Below are 16232 nucleotides of genomic sequence, written 5' to 3' on the forward strand. Positions count from 1 at the left end.
ATAATCATCACCGTAATTTTTAAAATGGGTAATTCATCAGGTATCTGCATAATTGATTGATATTGTATCAGTGGGCAGTTATATTCTACTGTAGTATACAGTAGCACAGTTCATTATAACACTATGTATTATGAAACTGATACTTTAACATTAATTATGGTCTTCTTATTCCAACGTATTATTAATAAACCAACCTGTCAGTGTTACTAATAAATGTCATTAGAGCAGTTTTACCAAGTAAAAGATGGATTACACATCTTGTTAATAAATAGGCAGATCTTGGGCGCCTGGGTGGCTCAATGGGTTAAGCCGCTGCCTTCGGCTCAGGTCATGATCTCAGGGTCCTGGGATCGAGCCCCGCATCGGGCTCTCTGCTCGGTGGGGAGCCTGCCCCCCCACCCCGCCTGCCTCTCTTGCCTACTTGTGATCTCTGTCTGTCAAATAAATATTATATGTGCTGCCGAAGCGAGCACTGTCAAATAAATAAAATCTTAAAAATAAATAAATAAATAAATAAATAAATAAATAGGCAGATCTTTATGTCTCAGGCATCGTGCTAAATACAGGACTCGCAATTTCTCCCTCATTTAGGGACCGGCTAAGTCCTGGGCGCGTCTGCCCATGTACACAGGGGCACGAAGAAGCCTCTCAGTCCTGCGGAGACACCGCCGGCCCGCAGAGGGCGCTGTGAGTCCTCTCGTTGCCCCCCGAGGGACGGAGGAACCCAGCGCCACCCCCGCGGCTCCTGGGACTTGTAGTTCCCAGCCGTGCGGCGCGCAGGCGCACTGCCGAGTCCGCCTGGGCGCACGGCGGGGGCGGCGGCGGCGGCGGCGGGCGTGAGTTAGCCGGGCGGGGCAGGGGGCGCGGGCTGGAGGGAGTTGGCGGGCCGAGCTGGCGAGGGCCCCGCGTCCGCGTGGAGGGTGGGGGTGGGAGCCGGTGGCGTCCGAGTGCTGCGCGCCCCGTGGCACCTGCGCCCGCCCCGGGGCCGGGCAGCCGCCTTCGTGGCCGACCGCGCCTGGCGCCAGGTGTGCGGGGGTCCGGGCGGGGGTCCCGGCGGGGTCCGGCCGTGGGCAAGGCCCCCCCCCCCCCCAGCTCCCAGAACCGTCCCCTGCGGGGAGCCCCCGTGTGAGACCCCGGGGCGCGCGCTGCTGCGGGGCGACAGCGGGTCAGGCCGCACTTGAAGGAAACGCCGTGAACCTGTTTGCTCCTGACGGCCGAGCGGGGCTGGGACGCTCGTGGGGAGCCGGGGCTCTCCCGGGGGCCGCTCTGCCTGTCCCCGTCCCCCGGGGCAGTGTCCGGGGACGTGGTGGCTGTCGTGCAGGGGAGCGGAGCGCCTGGCACCGAGCGGGGGCCCCCGGGGTGCTGCTCGGACCCCGCAGCGCCCAGTGCCCCTCCTCCCCATTCCCACTGCCCTGGCCTCAGGGCGTCCAGCGTCCCGGGGCCACCGGAGGGCCGCTCGGGTTGGCACACGGAGTCTTGGGGCGGGTGGAATCCCCGAATCCAGGGGATCTCTTCTGGGACTGGGGGTGATACCTGGGAACATGTGTGCTTGTCACACTGGGGGGTTCGTGGCATGGCGTGGGTGAGGTCAGGGGGTCCGCCATCACCGCGCTGGGCTGGGGGAGACCGTGGCTTACTCTGCGGCGTTGGGATCCTCGTGGTATCAAGGGTCCACTCCGTTGATGTCCAGACACACGGGCCAGGGGAGGGAGGAGGACGCCGCGGACCAGTCTGCCAGGGTCCCGGCACCAAGCCCTCCGGTCTCTCCCCTTTCTAGGGTGCATTTCATTGCCCTTGTGAGGAAGTCCCGGTGGGGTGGCATCCGGCCGTCCCGGTGGAGAAAGGAGGAGTTTCTCTGGTTCAAACACGGACAGGGAAAATCCTGAGCCGCGTACCACAGGCCTGGGTGAATGAGGGGACACAAGGGGCCACTGACGTGCCCCACGAGGAGGAGGGTCTTGGAACCGCAGGAGGGCAGCAGAGGATTGGTCCGGGAAGGGCTGGGGAGGGCTGGGGGACCTGGGCCCCTTGCCGGGAGCCACAGTCAGAGTCCCCAGAGCGAAGATGGAAGCCCACGCAGTGTGGGGGCTGGGGTGGTAGGGGCGTTGGGTCCCCTGCGTGAAGCTGAGGCGAGGACCAGGAGCCCTGCCTCTGGCCGCTGGAGCTGTCCCTCGTCTCTGTGTCAGTTGCCGCATGGCCTTGTCCCTGTGTGTCCTTGTCTCCTTCAAGGACCCCGTCCATCACCGTGCATCAGGGCCCGCTCGACTCCAGAATGACTTAGTCACCGCCTCAATTTCCTGTTTGCAAAGAAGGTCACCTTCCCGGGTACCGGAGGGTCAGGCCTGAGCCCATCCTACAGAGGACCTGACGCAGGGCCGGGCAGTGTTCTCACCGGCAGGTGCCTGCTGGGCAGAGCACGTGTGTCCTGCTAGAGACTCACCGCGGGTGTGGCCGCCCTGGGCCCCTGCCCTGCCCTGCCCTGCCCTGCGGAGACCACGCTAGCCCAGTGAGTCTGCTCTCCGGGAATTCCGCGGCTCATCCTCTCTGCCTCCCCTGTTAGGTTTTCCAGCTTCTGTTCTAGTTTGTCCCAGTTCAAGTTCGTAAATGGTTTGTTGAGAAGTTAACATCGCGGATCCTGTCCTCCTCGATAACCAGCTCCTGGCCTTCCTGGAGTCTGCCGTGGTACCGTTTGGGTGTGTCCTCACCAGCTCTCAGTCCTCTCGCCGTCGGTCACACGTGTGTTCCTCGGACACCGTCATACGTAGTTAACTCGACGAGCTTTTCTCTTTGTCAGGCGTGTTAGTGTTTTTGTAGTAGCTTTATTTCGATCGCGCCCACGGACCTTATGGTTCGTTCGTTTCGGGTGTGCGGTTCGGGCATGTATAGTCTGTGCAGGGTTGGGCAGTCACCGCGTCTGATTCTGGAACATCTCATCATCCCCCGAGAAACCCTGCCCCCGGGAGCTGTTACCTCCCAGCCCTGTTCTCCAGCCCCTGGCAAAAACGAATCTACTTCCCGTCCGTGGAGGGGCCTGGTCTGGGCGTGTCACACGTGTGGACTCACACCCCGTGGGGCCTTCTGTGGTCTCCTCCCTGCGCGTCGTGGGCTCGGGGTCCGTCCACGCAGCGCCTGTCGGGGCTCCGGTTCTTTTTAAGGCTGACTGGCAATCCGCTGTGTGGACAGAGCACCCCGTTCATCCGCTGACAGGCCTCTGGGCGACTGTGAGTCACGCTGCTGTGGACGTTTGTGAACAAGTGTTTGTGTGGACGTGTGTTTCCGTTTCTCTCGGGCCGAGAGCCGGAGTGGAATCCCTGGGTCCCGTGTTCACCGTGTTTGACCATTCAGGGAACCGCCAGACTGTCTTCCACGGCGGCGGCCCCGTTGTCCGCACCCACTGATGGTGCCCCGGGGGTTCCATGTCTCCCTGTCCTCCCCGACCCCTGCTCCTGCCTTTCCCACGCTAGTCGTCCTGCCGGGGGTGTTGGGTCTGTATCTCCTCGATGACTCGCGACCTCGGGCGTCTTTCTGTGTGCTGCTCCGTCCTCTGGGTATCGCCCCGGCAGAAGCGTCTTTCCTGGAACAAGCTCTTTCTTTGGAAGGGACTCGGGGTCTACGGAAGCGGCCAGCCGATGGCACGCAGGGGTCCCCGGGCCTTCCCACAGCTCCCTCTCGTGCCGGCTCTCGGCCCGGCTTCTTCCTTTGTGTGAGGTTTCTTGTCTGAAGTCCTTTCGGGGGGGAAGGTGCTATTTGTGTTCAAGGTTTAGTTGTGAATTAATGATTGACTCGGAGGATGTTGCAGAGACGGGACAGAGCCCCCCGTACCTGTCACCAGCTTCCCGCACTGGCCTCTCTCGCAGCAGTGACGGCCGCCAGCGCGTTGATACAGACCAGGCCCGCCGTGAAGGTTTAATACCACGATGCCATGGTGTGCGGGGGCTGGGCTCGCCACGGAGCGCGGTTCTCTCCCGGTCCTGGCTGGAGGCCTGGGGTCGAGGTATCGCCAGGGCTGATTTCATTCCGAAGTCTCTCTCCTTGGCGTCAGACAGCCGTCTTCTCCCTGCCCTAACCTGGTCTTCTCCGTGTGTGTGTCTGTGTCCCAGTCCTCTCTTCTTCTTCGTCGTCGTCGTCTTCTTTTTTTTTTAAAGGCTTCATTTTATTCACTTTGAGAGGGAGAGAGAGAGCACGAGTAGGGGGAGCGGCAGAAGGAGAGGGAGAAGCAGGCTCTCGGCTGAGCCAGGAGCCCGACTTGGGGCTCGATCCCAGGACCCAGGATCATGACCTGAGCCAAAGGCAGAGGCTTGACCAACTGAGCCACCCAGGCGCCCCCAGTCCACTCTTCTTATAAGGACACCAGTTTTCTGGGATCAGGGCCCATTCCTAAAGACCTCATTTTTACTTAATTACCTCTTTAAAAGCCATATCTTGAAATACAGTCACCCTGTGAGGCTCAGGGTCAGGACTTAAAGGTATGAATTTGGAAGGGACGCCGTGGAGCCCCTAACGACAGACACGTGTGTACAGACATGCATTGGGGACGTTGCGTGTTTGGTTCTGGACTACCCACGACAGAGTGAGTCACGTGCGTTGTTTGGTTTCCCAGCGCATATACGACTTACGTTTACACTGTCCCGGAGTCGGTCCATTAGGTGAGCAGTCACGTGATGTCCAAAAATACCACGTGCAGGCCCTGAGTTAAACATACCTTATTGCTGATAAACGCAGGCCAGCATCGGAGCTGTCCGTGAGTCATCGTCACTGACCGCAGATCGCGGTAACAACTGGACTGCAGTAACGAGCTCGGGAGACCGCCCCGAGGCATGGAGAATGGAGACAGGAAGCCAACAGCTGCCGTGCGGAGAACGGCCCGGGCTTGCTGGGCGCGGGTGTCCCAGACCTCCGATGCCCCGCCTGAGGAGGAATCCCACGTTAGGTGTCCTTGCCGCACACGATTAAAAGAAGTCAACCACCCAAGAGAGGAACGCTGCCTCTGCTCTGTGAACTGGGGCACAGACTTTCCCCGATTTCCCCAGATGTCCCACCACCGTCTTCCTCGTGGCCCGGGGACCCTCGTGACCCCGAGGACCTTTGGTGACCTCGCCTTGTCTTCTCGGGCTCCTCCAGTCTGCGGCCGTTTCTCACACTTTCCTTGTCTTTCGTGACCTCGACGCTTTGGACGAGCACGGCCAGGTGTTTGCAGGAGGTCCCGTGGGTTGAGTTCGTCCATGTATTCTCGTGATGACATGGAGTCACGGTTTGTGGGGACGGGGATACCTGACGTCCACGCCGCGTCGCTGGAGACGGATTGCCCGGCTCGGTGGGGGAGGGGGCTGGGTTCTGACCGGTTTCTCGGGTAGTGAGGTTACCGCGTCCTCCTTGATCCCACTGTTTGCTGGAAGCAAGTCACTGCGTCGACCCATGTGGAGGGCGGGGGTTGGAGGCAGGTGAGGCTCTGCCTCCTGGAGGATGGGCACGGATGGGGCCACACGTGAGTTAAACCAGGTGCTCAGAGGCATGACCGACGTCCCGCCTCTCCTTGGAGTCTCCCCAGTGACGGAGTGTGTAAGAGGTGTGACGGGTCTTGTCTGCGGGGCGGGCTACGGGGTGTTCCCGGGGTGATTTTCTGCTAATGGGGGTGGGTGGTTTTTTTTTGAAGTTTCCACCCAGGAATCCAGATCAAGCCCGTCCCAAGTGTCCGGTAAATGGCCCCATTCCTTCCTCGTGAGTCTGTGTGAGAATTTCAACCTTACGCGTGTGTGGCGTCACCCAGAGTGGGCAGGCCGCTCACCTGTGGTGGGTGGGGACACAGGGGGGACCGCTTCAGGATGTCGTCACTGAGGGCCAGCGCTGGACACTCAGCGCGCTGGAAACAGTCTGTTCAGGCCCCGTGGCAGGGGGCAGGGACCTCCGGGAGGAACTGGGCTCCGTCCCTGACGCAGCGTGGACAAGCGGGGGTTTGCGGCAAGGGAGCAGGAGGGTCGGTGGATGCGCAGTCGCCAGGAGGACACATCGGGGCGGGGGGCTCTGGCCAAACTGAGTGATGGGGCTGCTGCTGCAGACAGCCTGGGTGACACCCCCCCCCCCCCGGCTGGGGTTTGGAGAGACCGGCCAGCGCTCCAGGGGGATCAGACACAGGGCAGGGGCGCTTGCTAAAACCGGGTGATGCAGAACTGGACTCAGAAGCCCAGACGCCACAGCCTGGCCGGAAGGAGGGCTCAGAGTGACCCAGCTTTGGTTGGGCCGTACGTATAGCAATATACGTGGGGGGGGAAACCAGGGAGCCGGCGGGGCTGCGGGAAGACTGACACGAATCTGAGATGTGTCCGAGGCCTGGGCGCCTGTGGAAGGTGCTCTGGAACTGAGCCTTCCGGAGTTCGAGCCTGGGGGGGTCCCACCAGGCTGAATGGTGTCCCCCACAGAGTTCATGTCCCTGGAACCTTAGGATGTGAGCTTATTTGGAAATAGGGTCTTTGGAGATGTTTTCAGTGAAGGTGAGGTCGTATTGGAGTAGGCGGGGCCTAATCCTAGGACTTGGTGTCCTTACAAGAAGACACAGAACCGAGAGACAGCCACATGACCGCAGAGGCAGAGACTCGGGGGACGTGGCCACAAGCCCAGGGCTAACTGGCGTGCCCAGAACCCGGAAGAGGCAGGAAGGACCCTCTTCGGGAGCTGTTGGAGGGGGCACAGTCCTGAGACCTTGATCCAACTTGTGGTCTTAAGCCTCACAGTGTGTGGTATTCTCTTTCGGTAGCCCCAGGACATTGACACAGACTGCTTTGCAATGGAATGGGTGCATTTCATAGGCCTCCAAGACTTTCAGTCTCCCTGTCCAAGCCTGGGTTAAGAAGCCGTGAAGGCCCATGGTCTCTGTCCTGGCTTCCGTTGACCACACCCTGTGCTGGGGGGACACCTGCAGAGATCTCCGGGTCCAGGATCTGGGGGCTGGGGACAGACCTGGGCCTGGGCCTCACATTCTCCTCTCCTCCCACAGCTCTGCGGGCTCTGGAAGCTGCTTTCCCAGGAGAAGAGGATGGCTACTAGGTACCTGTCTCCCAGGCCCCAGGTGAGTGGGGACTTCCTCCGGCCCTGACGATGTCCTGGGTGTCCAGGGGAAGCTCTCCTACTGGATCTGCATGTCTTGCTATGTGGGAAGCGAGGGAGCACTGCCCATGAGCCTCTGGGTCCCTCCGCGTTGTGGCAGGGGTCAAGGTCCCTTCCTTTCTAAGGCTGTATCGGCCTTTTAGAGCCTGGGGACAGCTGCATTTGATGGGAAGCCGCCTTCTAGGGCACGAGCATGAGGAGAGAGATGGGGAACGGAGGCCAGCACCGGCTGGGACGACACATCCGTGGGGAGTGATTGGCAGGGTTCCCGTCCCCTAAGTCACAGCTTCGGAAACGTGATCAGTGTCTGCATCAGAAATACAGAGCGGACTGGCCACTCGGGTTCAGGTGGTCCCTTGGAGAACAAGCCCTTTCCTGTGGGCGTTTGTGAGTGACCCCGATGTCCAATCAGTATCTGTGACGTTGTCCGGTTGGGGCCCCTGGGGAGAGGCCCTCCGTCACTTCTGGCCCCCCACATCGAAGTCCTGCTCATCGCAGGCACACCTGCTTTCAGGCCAGCCTGGCTGCCCTTGAGGCAGACACAGTCCCCGGGGACACTGTGAGGTTTCAGCTTGGAGCCCGTGCTGGCCCCAGGATCTGTGAGGTCAGGGCCGCAGACAGCCAGTGGCTTGTCCCTTGGCAGCAGCAAACCGGAGGTGCCCCAGGGCTGGGCAGTGGCCGTTCTTCTCTTGTCTCCATGTGCAGGTAAACGGAGCCGCTCAGACCTGGTGGTCAGGCTGGGAGGGGTCCTGGTCTGTCCAGGCCACGCGGGATCATAAGCCCCTTAGCAGCTCAGACCTGCGTCTTTAAAACCCCAACAGTACTTCTCCATCTGGGATCGCCTCTCTTTCTACGTTGCTCTCCCATAGATATAAGTCATAAAAATCACGAGTCACGGACACTTGTTTTTAGTATTTAAAGAGCTTCCATTTTAACCTCACCAGGCAGCAAAAGGCAAAGAACCTGTGTCCCACGGAGACTTTTTCCCGTCTTCCCTGCCTGAGATGATCATTGTGGAATTACAATAATATAATGATATATATTTTTATTTATCATAATTTTAAATAAATAAGTAATATTTATTTATTATACATATATTTAATGGGGGCACCTGGGTGGCTCAGTGGGTTAAGCCTCTGCCTTCAGCTCAGGTCATGATCTCAGGGTCCTGGGATCGAGCCCCGCATCGGGCTCTCTGCTCAGGGGGAGCCTGCTTCCTCCTCTCTCTCTGCCTGCCTCTCTGCTTAGTTGTGATCTCTGTCAAATAAATAAATAAAATCTTTTAAAAAACAAATATATTTAAAAACTAGGAAGTGATATTTCACACTCATTTTTAATTGTAAACCCATATGTATTAGCCACGAAGTTCGAAGCCATTAAAACCATTTCCCTTTTTATTTAATCGCAGATTGACTCAAAGCCTTGCACTGAGTTCGGAAGGTGCAGGCTTAGCCTGAGAGCCGCCTGCGCAGAGGGCAGTGGGAATGTCGGGGGTGCCCTGGGGAGGTTGCAGCAGCAGCCGCTGGCCCAGAAAAGGCCTTTTTTTCCCTACTTGACCTAGAACTTTTAAAAAAGATTTTATTTACCCGAGAGAGCAGAGTGCACGCAGAGCCGGAGCAGAGGGAGAGCGGGACGATCCCCAGCAGACTCCGCACGGAGTGGGGAAGCCCAGTGTGGGACTCGATCCTTGATCCCACGACCCGGGGTTTGTGACCTGAGCGGACATCAGGAGCTGGACACTTGACCCTCTGAGCCTCCCGGGAGCCCCCATTATCTAACTTTTGTGGTAGCCCTGATCCTAACTTCCTTCTTCTGGGTGGAAGAAACAGAAACATTTAACATTGGGGTACCCAGGTGGCTCAGTCCATCAAGTGTCCAGCTCGTGCCTTCAGCTGAGGTCATGATCCCAGGGTCGTGGGATCAAGGATGGAGCCTGGGGTGGGGTCTCCCTGCTCTTCCCCTCTTCCTGCCGCTCCCCTGCCTGTGGTCTCTCTCTCTGTCTCTGACAAATAAATAAAAAAATCTTAAAAACAAGAACAACCGATGGGCCACACGGGCCGGTCCTGCCCGTGCACTGGCGGAGTCTGACCCCGGGCTGCGGCCCCGCTCTGGGTGGGCCGCCTCCCTCTGCGCGGTGGCTGCTCACGCGGGTCGGGGCCGTTCTGGAGCAGAACTGCTGTGCTGTTTCAGGAGTCGCTGACCTGGGAGGATGTGGCCGTGGACTTCTCCCGCGAGGAGTGGGCGATGCTGGGTTCTGCGCAGCGACGGCTCTACAGAGAGGTGATGCTGGACACCTGCGCCCACCTGGCCGCCCTGGGTGAGACCGCAGCGCGAGTTCTCCCGCGGCTTTGTGCACGCTCGCTCCGCGTCCGCTCTGTGTGGGGCGTGGGTTGGGAAGCGGGCTTTGTGGGGCGCCTCCCGCGGCGCTGGCTCCTGTGCCCGTGGGCTCATGGTGCGCGGGTCTCTTCCGCACACAGAATGGCCGCAGTTCTCTGGTGTAGGATCGTCCGCGCTGCTGAGACGCACGGGGCCCCTTAGGCAGAGATAACGTCCCTGAGTTCTCTTGGCTACAGAGTCATCATTAAAAAAGTTCTTTGTGGTAAAACTACATAGAACATAAGATCTGCCTTCCTAGTCCATTTTCAGGTATACAGTTCCGCAGCAGTAATTATACTCAGGACGTTGTATAACCGTCCGCGCTCTTTCCAGGACCTTTTCCTCACCTCAGCGAGAAGCCCCATACTCACTAGGCAGTGACTCCCCACTCCTGCCCCCACCCGGCTCCCACCCCCTCCTCTCTGTGTGGATGGGACTCCTCTGGGGACCTCCTGGGAGTGGGAACCTGCGGGATGTATCCTCCTGGGTCTGGCTCCTCTCACTTGAGCCCTGTGTTCTCAGGGTCCCTCCACATCGTGGCAGGGGTCAGGGTCCCTTCCTGAGGCTGGACCGTGTTCCCGTGTGGGGACGGACCATATTTTATTTATCTGCTTGTCCATAGATGGACACTTAGGTTGTTTCAACTTTTCGGCCGCCGTGAACATGTGTGGGCAAATAGCGCCTCGGTTCCCTGCGTTCAGCTCCCTGGGGTCCATACCAGGAGCGGAATTGCTGGGTCAGGTGACGATTCTGTGTTTACTTCCTCGGGGACCCTCCAGCCGTTTTCCACGGCACCGTCCCACTGGCCAAGCGCAGGGATTCCAATTTCTCCACATGCTCTCTGAGACTTACTTTCTGCTTTTGCTTTTTATTTCTTATTTTATTTTTTTAAGATTTTATTTATTTATTTGACAGACAGAGATCACAAGTAGGCAGAGAGGCAGGCAGAGAGAGAGGGGGAAGCAGGCTCCCCGCTGAGCAGAGAGCCCGATGCGGGGCTCGATCCCAGGACCCTGAGATCACGACCTGAGCCGAAGGCAGAGGCTTTGACCCACTGAGCCACCCAGGCGCCCTGCTTTTGCTTTTTAAAATAATCGTACCTGTCCCCTCAGGTGCGAAGTGGTGTCTCCCTGTGGTTTTGATTTGCATTTCCCTCATGGCTGAGGATGTCGAACATCTTTTCACATGCCTGCTGGCTGCTTGTAGATCTTTCTCAGGGAAATGCAACAGCCACAGGTTTTTAATTAGGAAGATAAGATCTCCAGCTGTCAACCTGTCACCTCTCCAGCGTACTCTTGTCTCTCGCAGGAGCGTTGAAGAACCAGAGTTCCGACACAGGCGTGGACGATAGCGACGGCACGCTTTCCCCAACACAAGCCTCTCAGGCCACCAGTCCTTCCCCAGGGGTGGGGTGTCCACTCTTTCTACCAGTGGTGCCTTTCCACTGGGCACCCGGAGAAGCCGTGTGGATGGGGGCACGGGGAACTCCCCAAACCTCCTGTTCAGGTGAGAGCCTGGCAGGTACACGCCGTTGACTGGGGGTGACATCTTGGGGACCGTCAGAGGTCTCTCCACAGAGGCCCGGACTCTGTCAGGAGAAGACTGAGGTCTTTGATTGCTCTTTCTCAGATGCCTTCGGTGCGCCTCCGGCAACCTTGCCCTGTGCACCGGCTCCTGCCTCCCGCTGTGGGTGCGGAGAGGAGACGGCCCGTTTCTGTCGCGAGCCTCTTCCACCGGTGGTTCTCGTGACGCCTCTTCCCTCTCTGCTTTCTTGAGGATTCTTTCCCTCTGCCGTTCCCCTTCTCCCTGCTTTGGAGAGCCATTCCTTCTACATGTACGCTTTTCTCCCATTTTTCATCATTATCCTGCTTCTTACCCTGCTTCCTGTCCTGAGGATCTTCTCCTGTTTCCCCTGTTGAGTGCTGATATTTGGACATGAATTCCCATGTGCCTTGCGTATGTTGGAAGTACGTTTGTCCCACTGTTATTAAGTCAGACTTTCCTCCCCCTCCCCACCTCAATTTATTTCAGATTTGGAGACTAGTCTGAAAAGCCAAGAGTCAGTTTATAAGAAGGTGGTTTTGGAGGAAGAACCAGCTGGTGGTATGGATGCCAGAAAGCTCCCCAGAGAAGACTGGGAATGTGGCCAACTTGAGAAGAACCACAAAGACTCCTGCAGGCTTCTGAGGCAAATGGCGTACACCCAAGCGGAGGCATTTGCTCCAAAGGAGGCCACTGCCTGGCCTGCGTTTGGGGAAACCTGTAGCATGAACTCAGACCTTGCTTTATCACCAGGAGGTGTTAGAGGAAGACATTTCCATGACTGTGATCTTGATATTGAGAGTTCGGTAGCCGATCCGTTCTTAGAACACCATCGGGTGGGACACTCAGACCAGAGGCCCTGTGAAGGGAACGGATACGGAGAAGACATCAGCCCGGACAGTCCCCTTGCTCAGCACAAAGGAACGGGAACTCGTGTGTACCCAGAAAGTGGGGAGTCATTTAATCATAGTATGGCTCTTTCGACTCACAACGTGGCGGGGAAACCCTATGAATGCTACCACTGCGGGAAAATGTTTAATCGGAGGCATTCCCTGAGTGAGCATCAGAGAATACACACCGGAGCGAGACCCTACGAGTGCCAGGAGTGTGGGAGAGCCTTTACGCACAGCTCAACCCTCACGCGGCACCTGAGAACTCATACTGGGGAGAAGCCCTACGCGTGCAGTAACTGTGGGAAAGCCTTCAACAGGATTTCGTCTCTGACCCAGCACCAGAGAATTCACACAGGGGAGAAGCCCTACAAATGCAAGGACTGCGGAAAATCCTTCTGCCAGAGTTCTTACCTGACCTTGCACAAGAGAACGCATACTGGTGAGAAGCCCTACGAGTGTAACGAGTGCGGAAAGGCCTTCAGTGATCGCTCCTCGCTCAACCAACACGAGCGAACTCACACCGGCGAGAACCCCTATGAATGTAATCAGTGCAGGAGAGCCTTCAGCCAGAGGTCTTCCCTCGTTAGGCACGAGAGAACTCACACTGGAGAGAAACCCTACAGCTGTCCTGAGTGTGGGAAGGCATTCAGCCAGAGCTCCTCCCTCATCACCCACCAGAAAACTCACACTAGTCAGAAAACCTACAAAATAATTGACTGCGGGAAAGCTTTCTATCAGAGAAGCCACCTTCTTGGATGTTAGAGAACGCTTGCTGCCCTGTGAAGTGACTCGTAGCCGTCCGCTACGGAAGGGGGCTGGGTTTTGCCCGTCTGATGTTCTGTTCGAAAAGTAGGCGTAGGCCACATTCTTGAGGAGAAGCAGGGAGGTCCGGATCTGAGAAGGGACCGTCTACTGGGGAAAGTTAACACTGAGCCGTGCCCGGTGCCTGACGTTTTGGGGAAGATTGACACACGTGAACGCTAACAGGCAGTGCGGCTTTGCTGCAAATTGTCGCGTTGATTTAGTCGTGGACACTAAAGATACTCTGTTTCAGCCTCTTGTTTGAAAATTCAGTATTTTTGTTTCAGTGGTCTGTTTCAGTGGTCCCGCAGCTCGGTCGTCCCGTGTTTCGTGCCCTTCCTACGGCGAAGCAGAATGTGTGCTAACACAGAAAGGGCTTCGGGTGCAAAGTGGAAAACGAAGACTGCAAAACGGTGTGTGCGGTTCTACCCAGCGAAGTCAAGATGTGTCTGCGTGTGCGAGGGCACAGAGGCCGGACGGGGATGCGGAGGAATGAACAGAATTCGTCTGTCAGAACTGCCTGCTCGTGTGTGATTTTTCTACCTTCTGCCCTTTCGTTTGGTAGTGCTGCCACGGTCTTGACAGTCCGCAGAATCAGACGACCCCGAGGGGTATCAGGTTTCTTGGACCTGTCAGGGAGGACAGTGGCCGTCGCGATGGGGCGGATGCGGTGCAGTAGGTCCTGGGACAGGGGACGCGGAGCAGCCTGGGGTGGCCTGGGAGCAGTCCCCGCCGTGAGGTGCGCCTGCCAGAGTGGAGACCACGAGCTCTGGTGTGCGTCAGTGTCCGCGTTCACTGGTCGCTCGCTTGCTCTGTTTCCAGACTCACTCTAGCTCTTACACGTGGTTCCTCGTTTGATCTGAACAAGGCCGTGAGATGGGAGCTGTTCACGTCCCTACATGACAGAAGGAGAAACAGAAATAAGGTAACTTGTCCAAAGTCAGATGACTAGAACGTGGCAGAGCCAGGATCTGAACTTGAACAACCCGGGCAAGGCGTGGGCCACGTTTGGGCGCAGGGGAGCTGTGTTTTCTAAATTCTCCCCTGGGAGCTCCCTGACTTCCATCGGAATCTTCCTTCTCTGGGGAGCTGGTGAGGACGGTTGCCTGTCAGATCTCCTTCCGGCCAAGGGAAACCCGGTCCCGTTGGCGTTGTTGCCTTCCTCCACAGTGGAGATCCCTCATCTGGAATCCGTGTACAGCCTCCTGGGCCGATGGGTGTTTCTTGAAGGGCTCTGTGGACGGTCTTGAGCCGGACACGGAACGTGTGCTGGGGCGCAGTGTGTCGTCTGGGGCAGCGTCTCACTGTCATCCCATTCTGCAGACTGGTGGTGCACTGTTTTTCAGACTCGATCCCTCGCTGCCTCCAACAATTATTTGCAGAGAACCTGAACTCATTGTGGCAGGTGGCCGCGCGTAAGAAAGACGAGGTGTCTGCCCTCCCTGCACGTATGCCCCCGTAGGGTGGCCTTGTGGGTTGTGACCTATGCAGTCGCCCAAGTGTGTCTCTCAGAAAGGTTCTGCAGTTGGTTGGATACTCTGCTGTGTCCGTCTTGATAGTCCTAATAACTTTGAACAAAGGATCCCCTCCCCTGCTACGTTTTTAGTTTGCAGCGAGCCCGGCCCACTGGGATGGAGCGAGGGACCAGGATGCCCATGAAACTACACACTAACTACACACTCTACTTAAATATTACAGATTTTGGTAGTGCTCTGGGGGACTTAGACAGGATGCTGCTGTGTTAGAGGATACGAGAGGGGCCAACCCCAGGGCCTTCTGAGAACCTGATACGTGGTTGGAGATGTGAGTCTGGAGCATCCAAGGGCAGTAATTTAACCAGAGACAAGCTGAAGTTTAGTTTTGTTTTCATGTATTTAACAATATACGTATTTACAAGGGTGTCTGGCCAGCTCGGTCGGTAGAACATGCAACTCTTGATCTCAGGGTCGTGAGTTCAAGCCCCACATTGGGTGTGGAGCCTACTTAAAAATATATTTACAGGGGCACCTGGGTGGCTCAGTGGGTTAAGCCTCTGCCTTCAGCTCAGGTCATGATCTCAGGGTCCTGGGATCGAGCCCCGCATGAGGCTCTCTGCTCAGCAGGGAGTCTGCTTCCTCCTCTCTCTCTGCCTGCTTCTCTGCCTACTTGTGATCTCTCTCTCTCTGTCAAATAAATAAAATCTTTAAAAATATATATTTACAATGTTCATTTTGATTTCTGTGACTCAAAAGTATTTTGAGAGAGAGTATATGTTTCTTTTAAACTTGGGTGTTTCAGTACCCTTCTCCATCTTCTTAAAAACAAATTCTTTTTCTTGTCTGATTGCACTGGCTGGGTGCTCTAGTACAGGGCTGAGCAGGAGTGTTGAGAACAGACCTCCTTGCTTTGTCCCAGATCGTAGGGAAAAGTGTCTGGTCTTTCCCCATGGAGTGCAATGTTTTCTTTGGGCTTTCCATAGATTTCACCATCGTTACTCAGTTTCTGCTTTCATCGTGCTGTGCTCTGAGGAAACTGGTGGGGTTTAGTACAGTTTAGCGGTAGATACACGAGTGTTCAGAAAGTTACTTGCTGCGTGTTCTGTGGAAATGTTGCAGGACAGTTTCAAACCCCTCCCCTTCTCCCGGGGTTGGGATTCTCGTTAACACACGCTCTTCGGAGGAATGCTGTAAACCAGGCCTCCTCACGTTTCACAGAAGGATGCTTATGTGGGCCGAACTTCTTGCCAGAATATCATCTGTCTACAAAGTGCCCCATTTCAAGCACCAAGACGATGTTCTCCAAAAACCTGCAGGGTCACTCCACACTGGACGGGTCGTGGGAGCAGAGTCAGGTTGAAGGAGCACCTGGAAAGTTCAGCATTGTCTCAGGAAAAATGAGGTTGGGAAGAGGCGTTCTTGGTGCGGTGACCAGAGCCGTTTTCCTGTGGTTCGGACCCATAGTGTGCGCTTCCTGCCGCTGCTCTAACAAATCACACATTCGGTGACTTGAAACAGCCGGTTTCTTTAAAAGTTCTGGAGGTCAGAGGTCCGAAACGAAAGTGCTGGTGAGGCTAGGTTCTTTTCGGAGAGCCTAACGGAGAATGTGCTCCCTTATCTGTTTGGTCGCTAGAAGCCCCTCAAATTCCTTGGCCTACCATCCCCCCTCCGTCCTCCCTGCCAGGAGTCCGGGTTCTGCCCATCTCTGAGGGCCCCCGCCCTCTGCCTCCTTCTTGTGAGGCCCTTGTGGGGACCCTGGGACCCCCGGGAACCCAGGGTCACCCTAATCTTGGAGCGTGAATCACTTCTGCAAAGTCCCTTTTGCCGCACGAGGTGACGTGTTCCAGTCCCCGTGATTAGGGCGCGTACACTGTTAGAATGCCTTTATGCCGCCCGCCACAACTTTCCCACTTTGCTTTATGACGTGGGGTGGAAATCCTGTGAACCGGGTCTGCTGTGTAGACGCCCCCGACAGTAGAACCTGCTCACCGAAGAGGCTGCGGGAGGGAGACGGGGTCTTGCCCCTTCCTGTGCCTGTCATGGC

General features: G+C 56.8%; 1 protein-coding gene across 7 annotated transcripts; it reads left to right on the plus strand.

Moving 5' to 3' along the window:
• Nucleotides 1–807: 807 nt before the first annotated feature.
• ZNF554 (zinc finger protein 554) lies at nt 808–14747 on the plus strand. Of its 7 annotated transcripts, XM_045990450.1 has the most exons (7): nt 808–836; nt 1778–1906; nt 2230–2506; nt 6992–7063; nt 9292–9418; nt 10786–10983; nt 11509–14747. In XM_045990450.1, exons 4-7 carry the CDS (start codon nt 7031–7033, stop codon nt 12672–12674), a joined length of 1524 nt encoding a protein of 507 aa, XP_045846406.1. In that variant the 5' UTR covers nt 808–836; nt 1778–1906; nt 2230–2506; nt 6992–7030; the 3' UTR covers nt 12675–14747. The 7 variants fall into 7 exon arrangements, with proteins under 7 accessions (XP_045846406.1, XP_045846403.1, XP_045846407.1 ...); XM_045990447.1 differs by having other exon boundaries at nt 1778–2506; XM_045990451.1 differs by lacking the exon at nt 1778–1906.
• Nucleotides 14748–16232: the final 1485 nt, after the last annotated feature.

This window comes from Meles meles, chromosome 20, assembly GCF_922984935.1.
Source record: "Meles meles chromosome 20, mMelMel3.1 paternal haplotype, whole genome shotgun sequence".
Classification (NCBI taxonomy): domain Eukaryota; kingdom Metazoa; phylum Chordata; class Mammalia; order Carnivora; family Mustelidae; genus Meles; species Meles meles.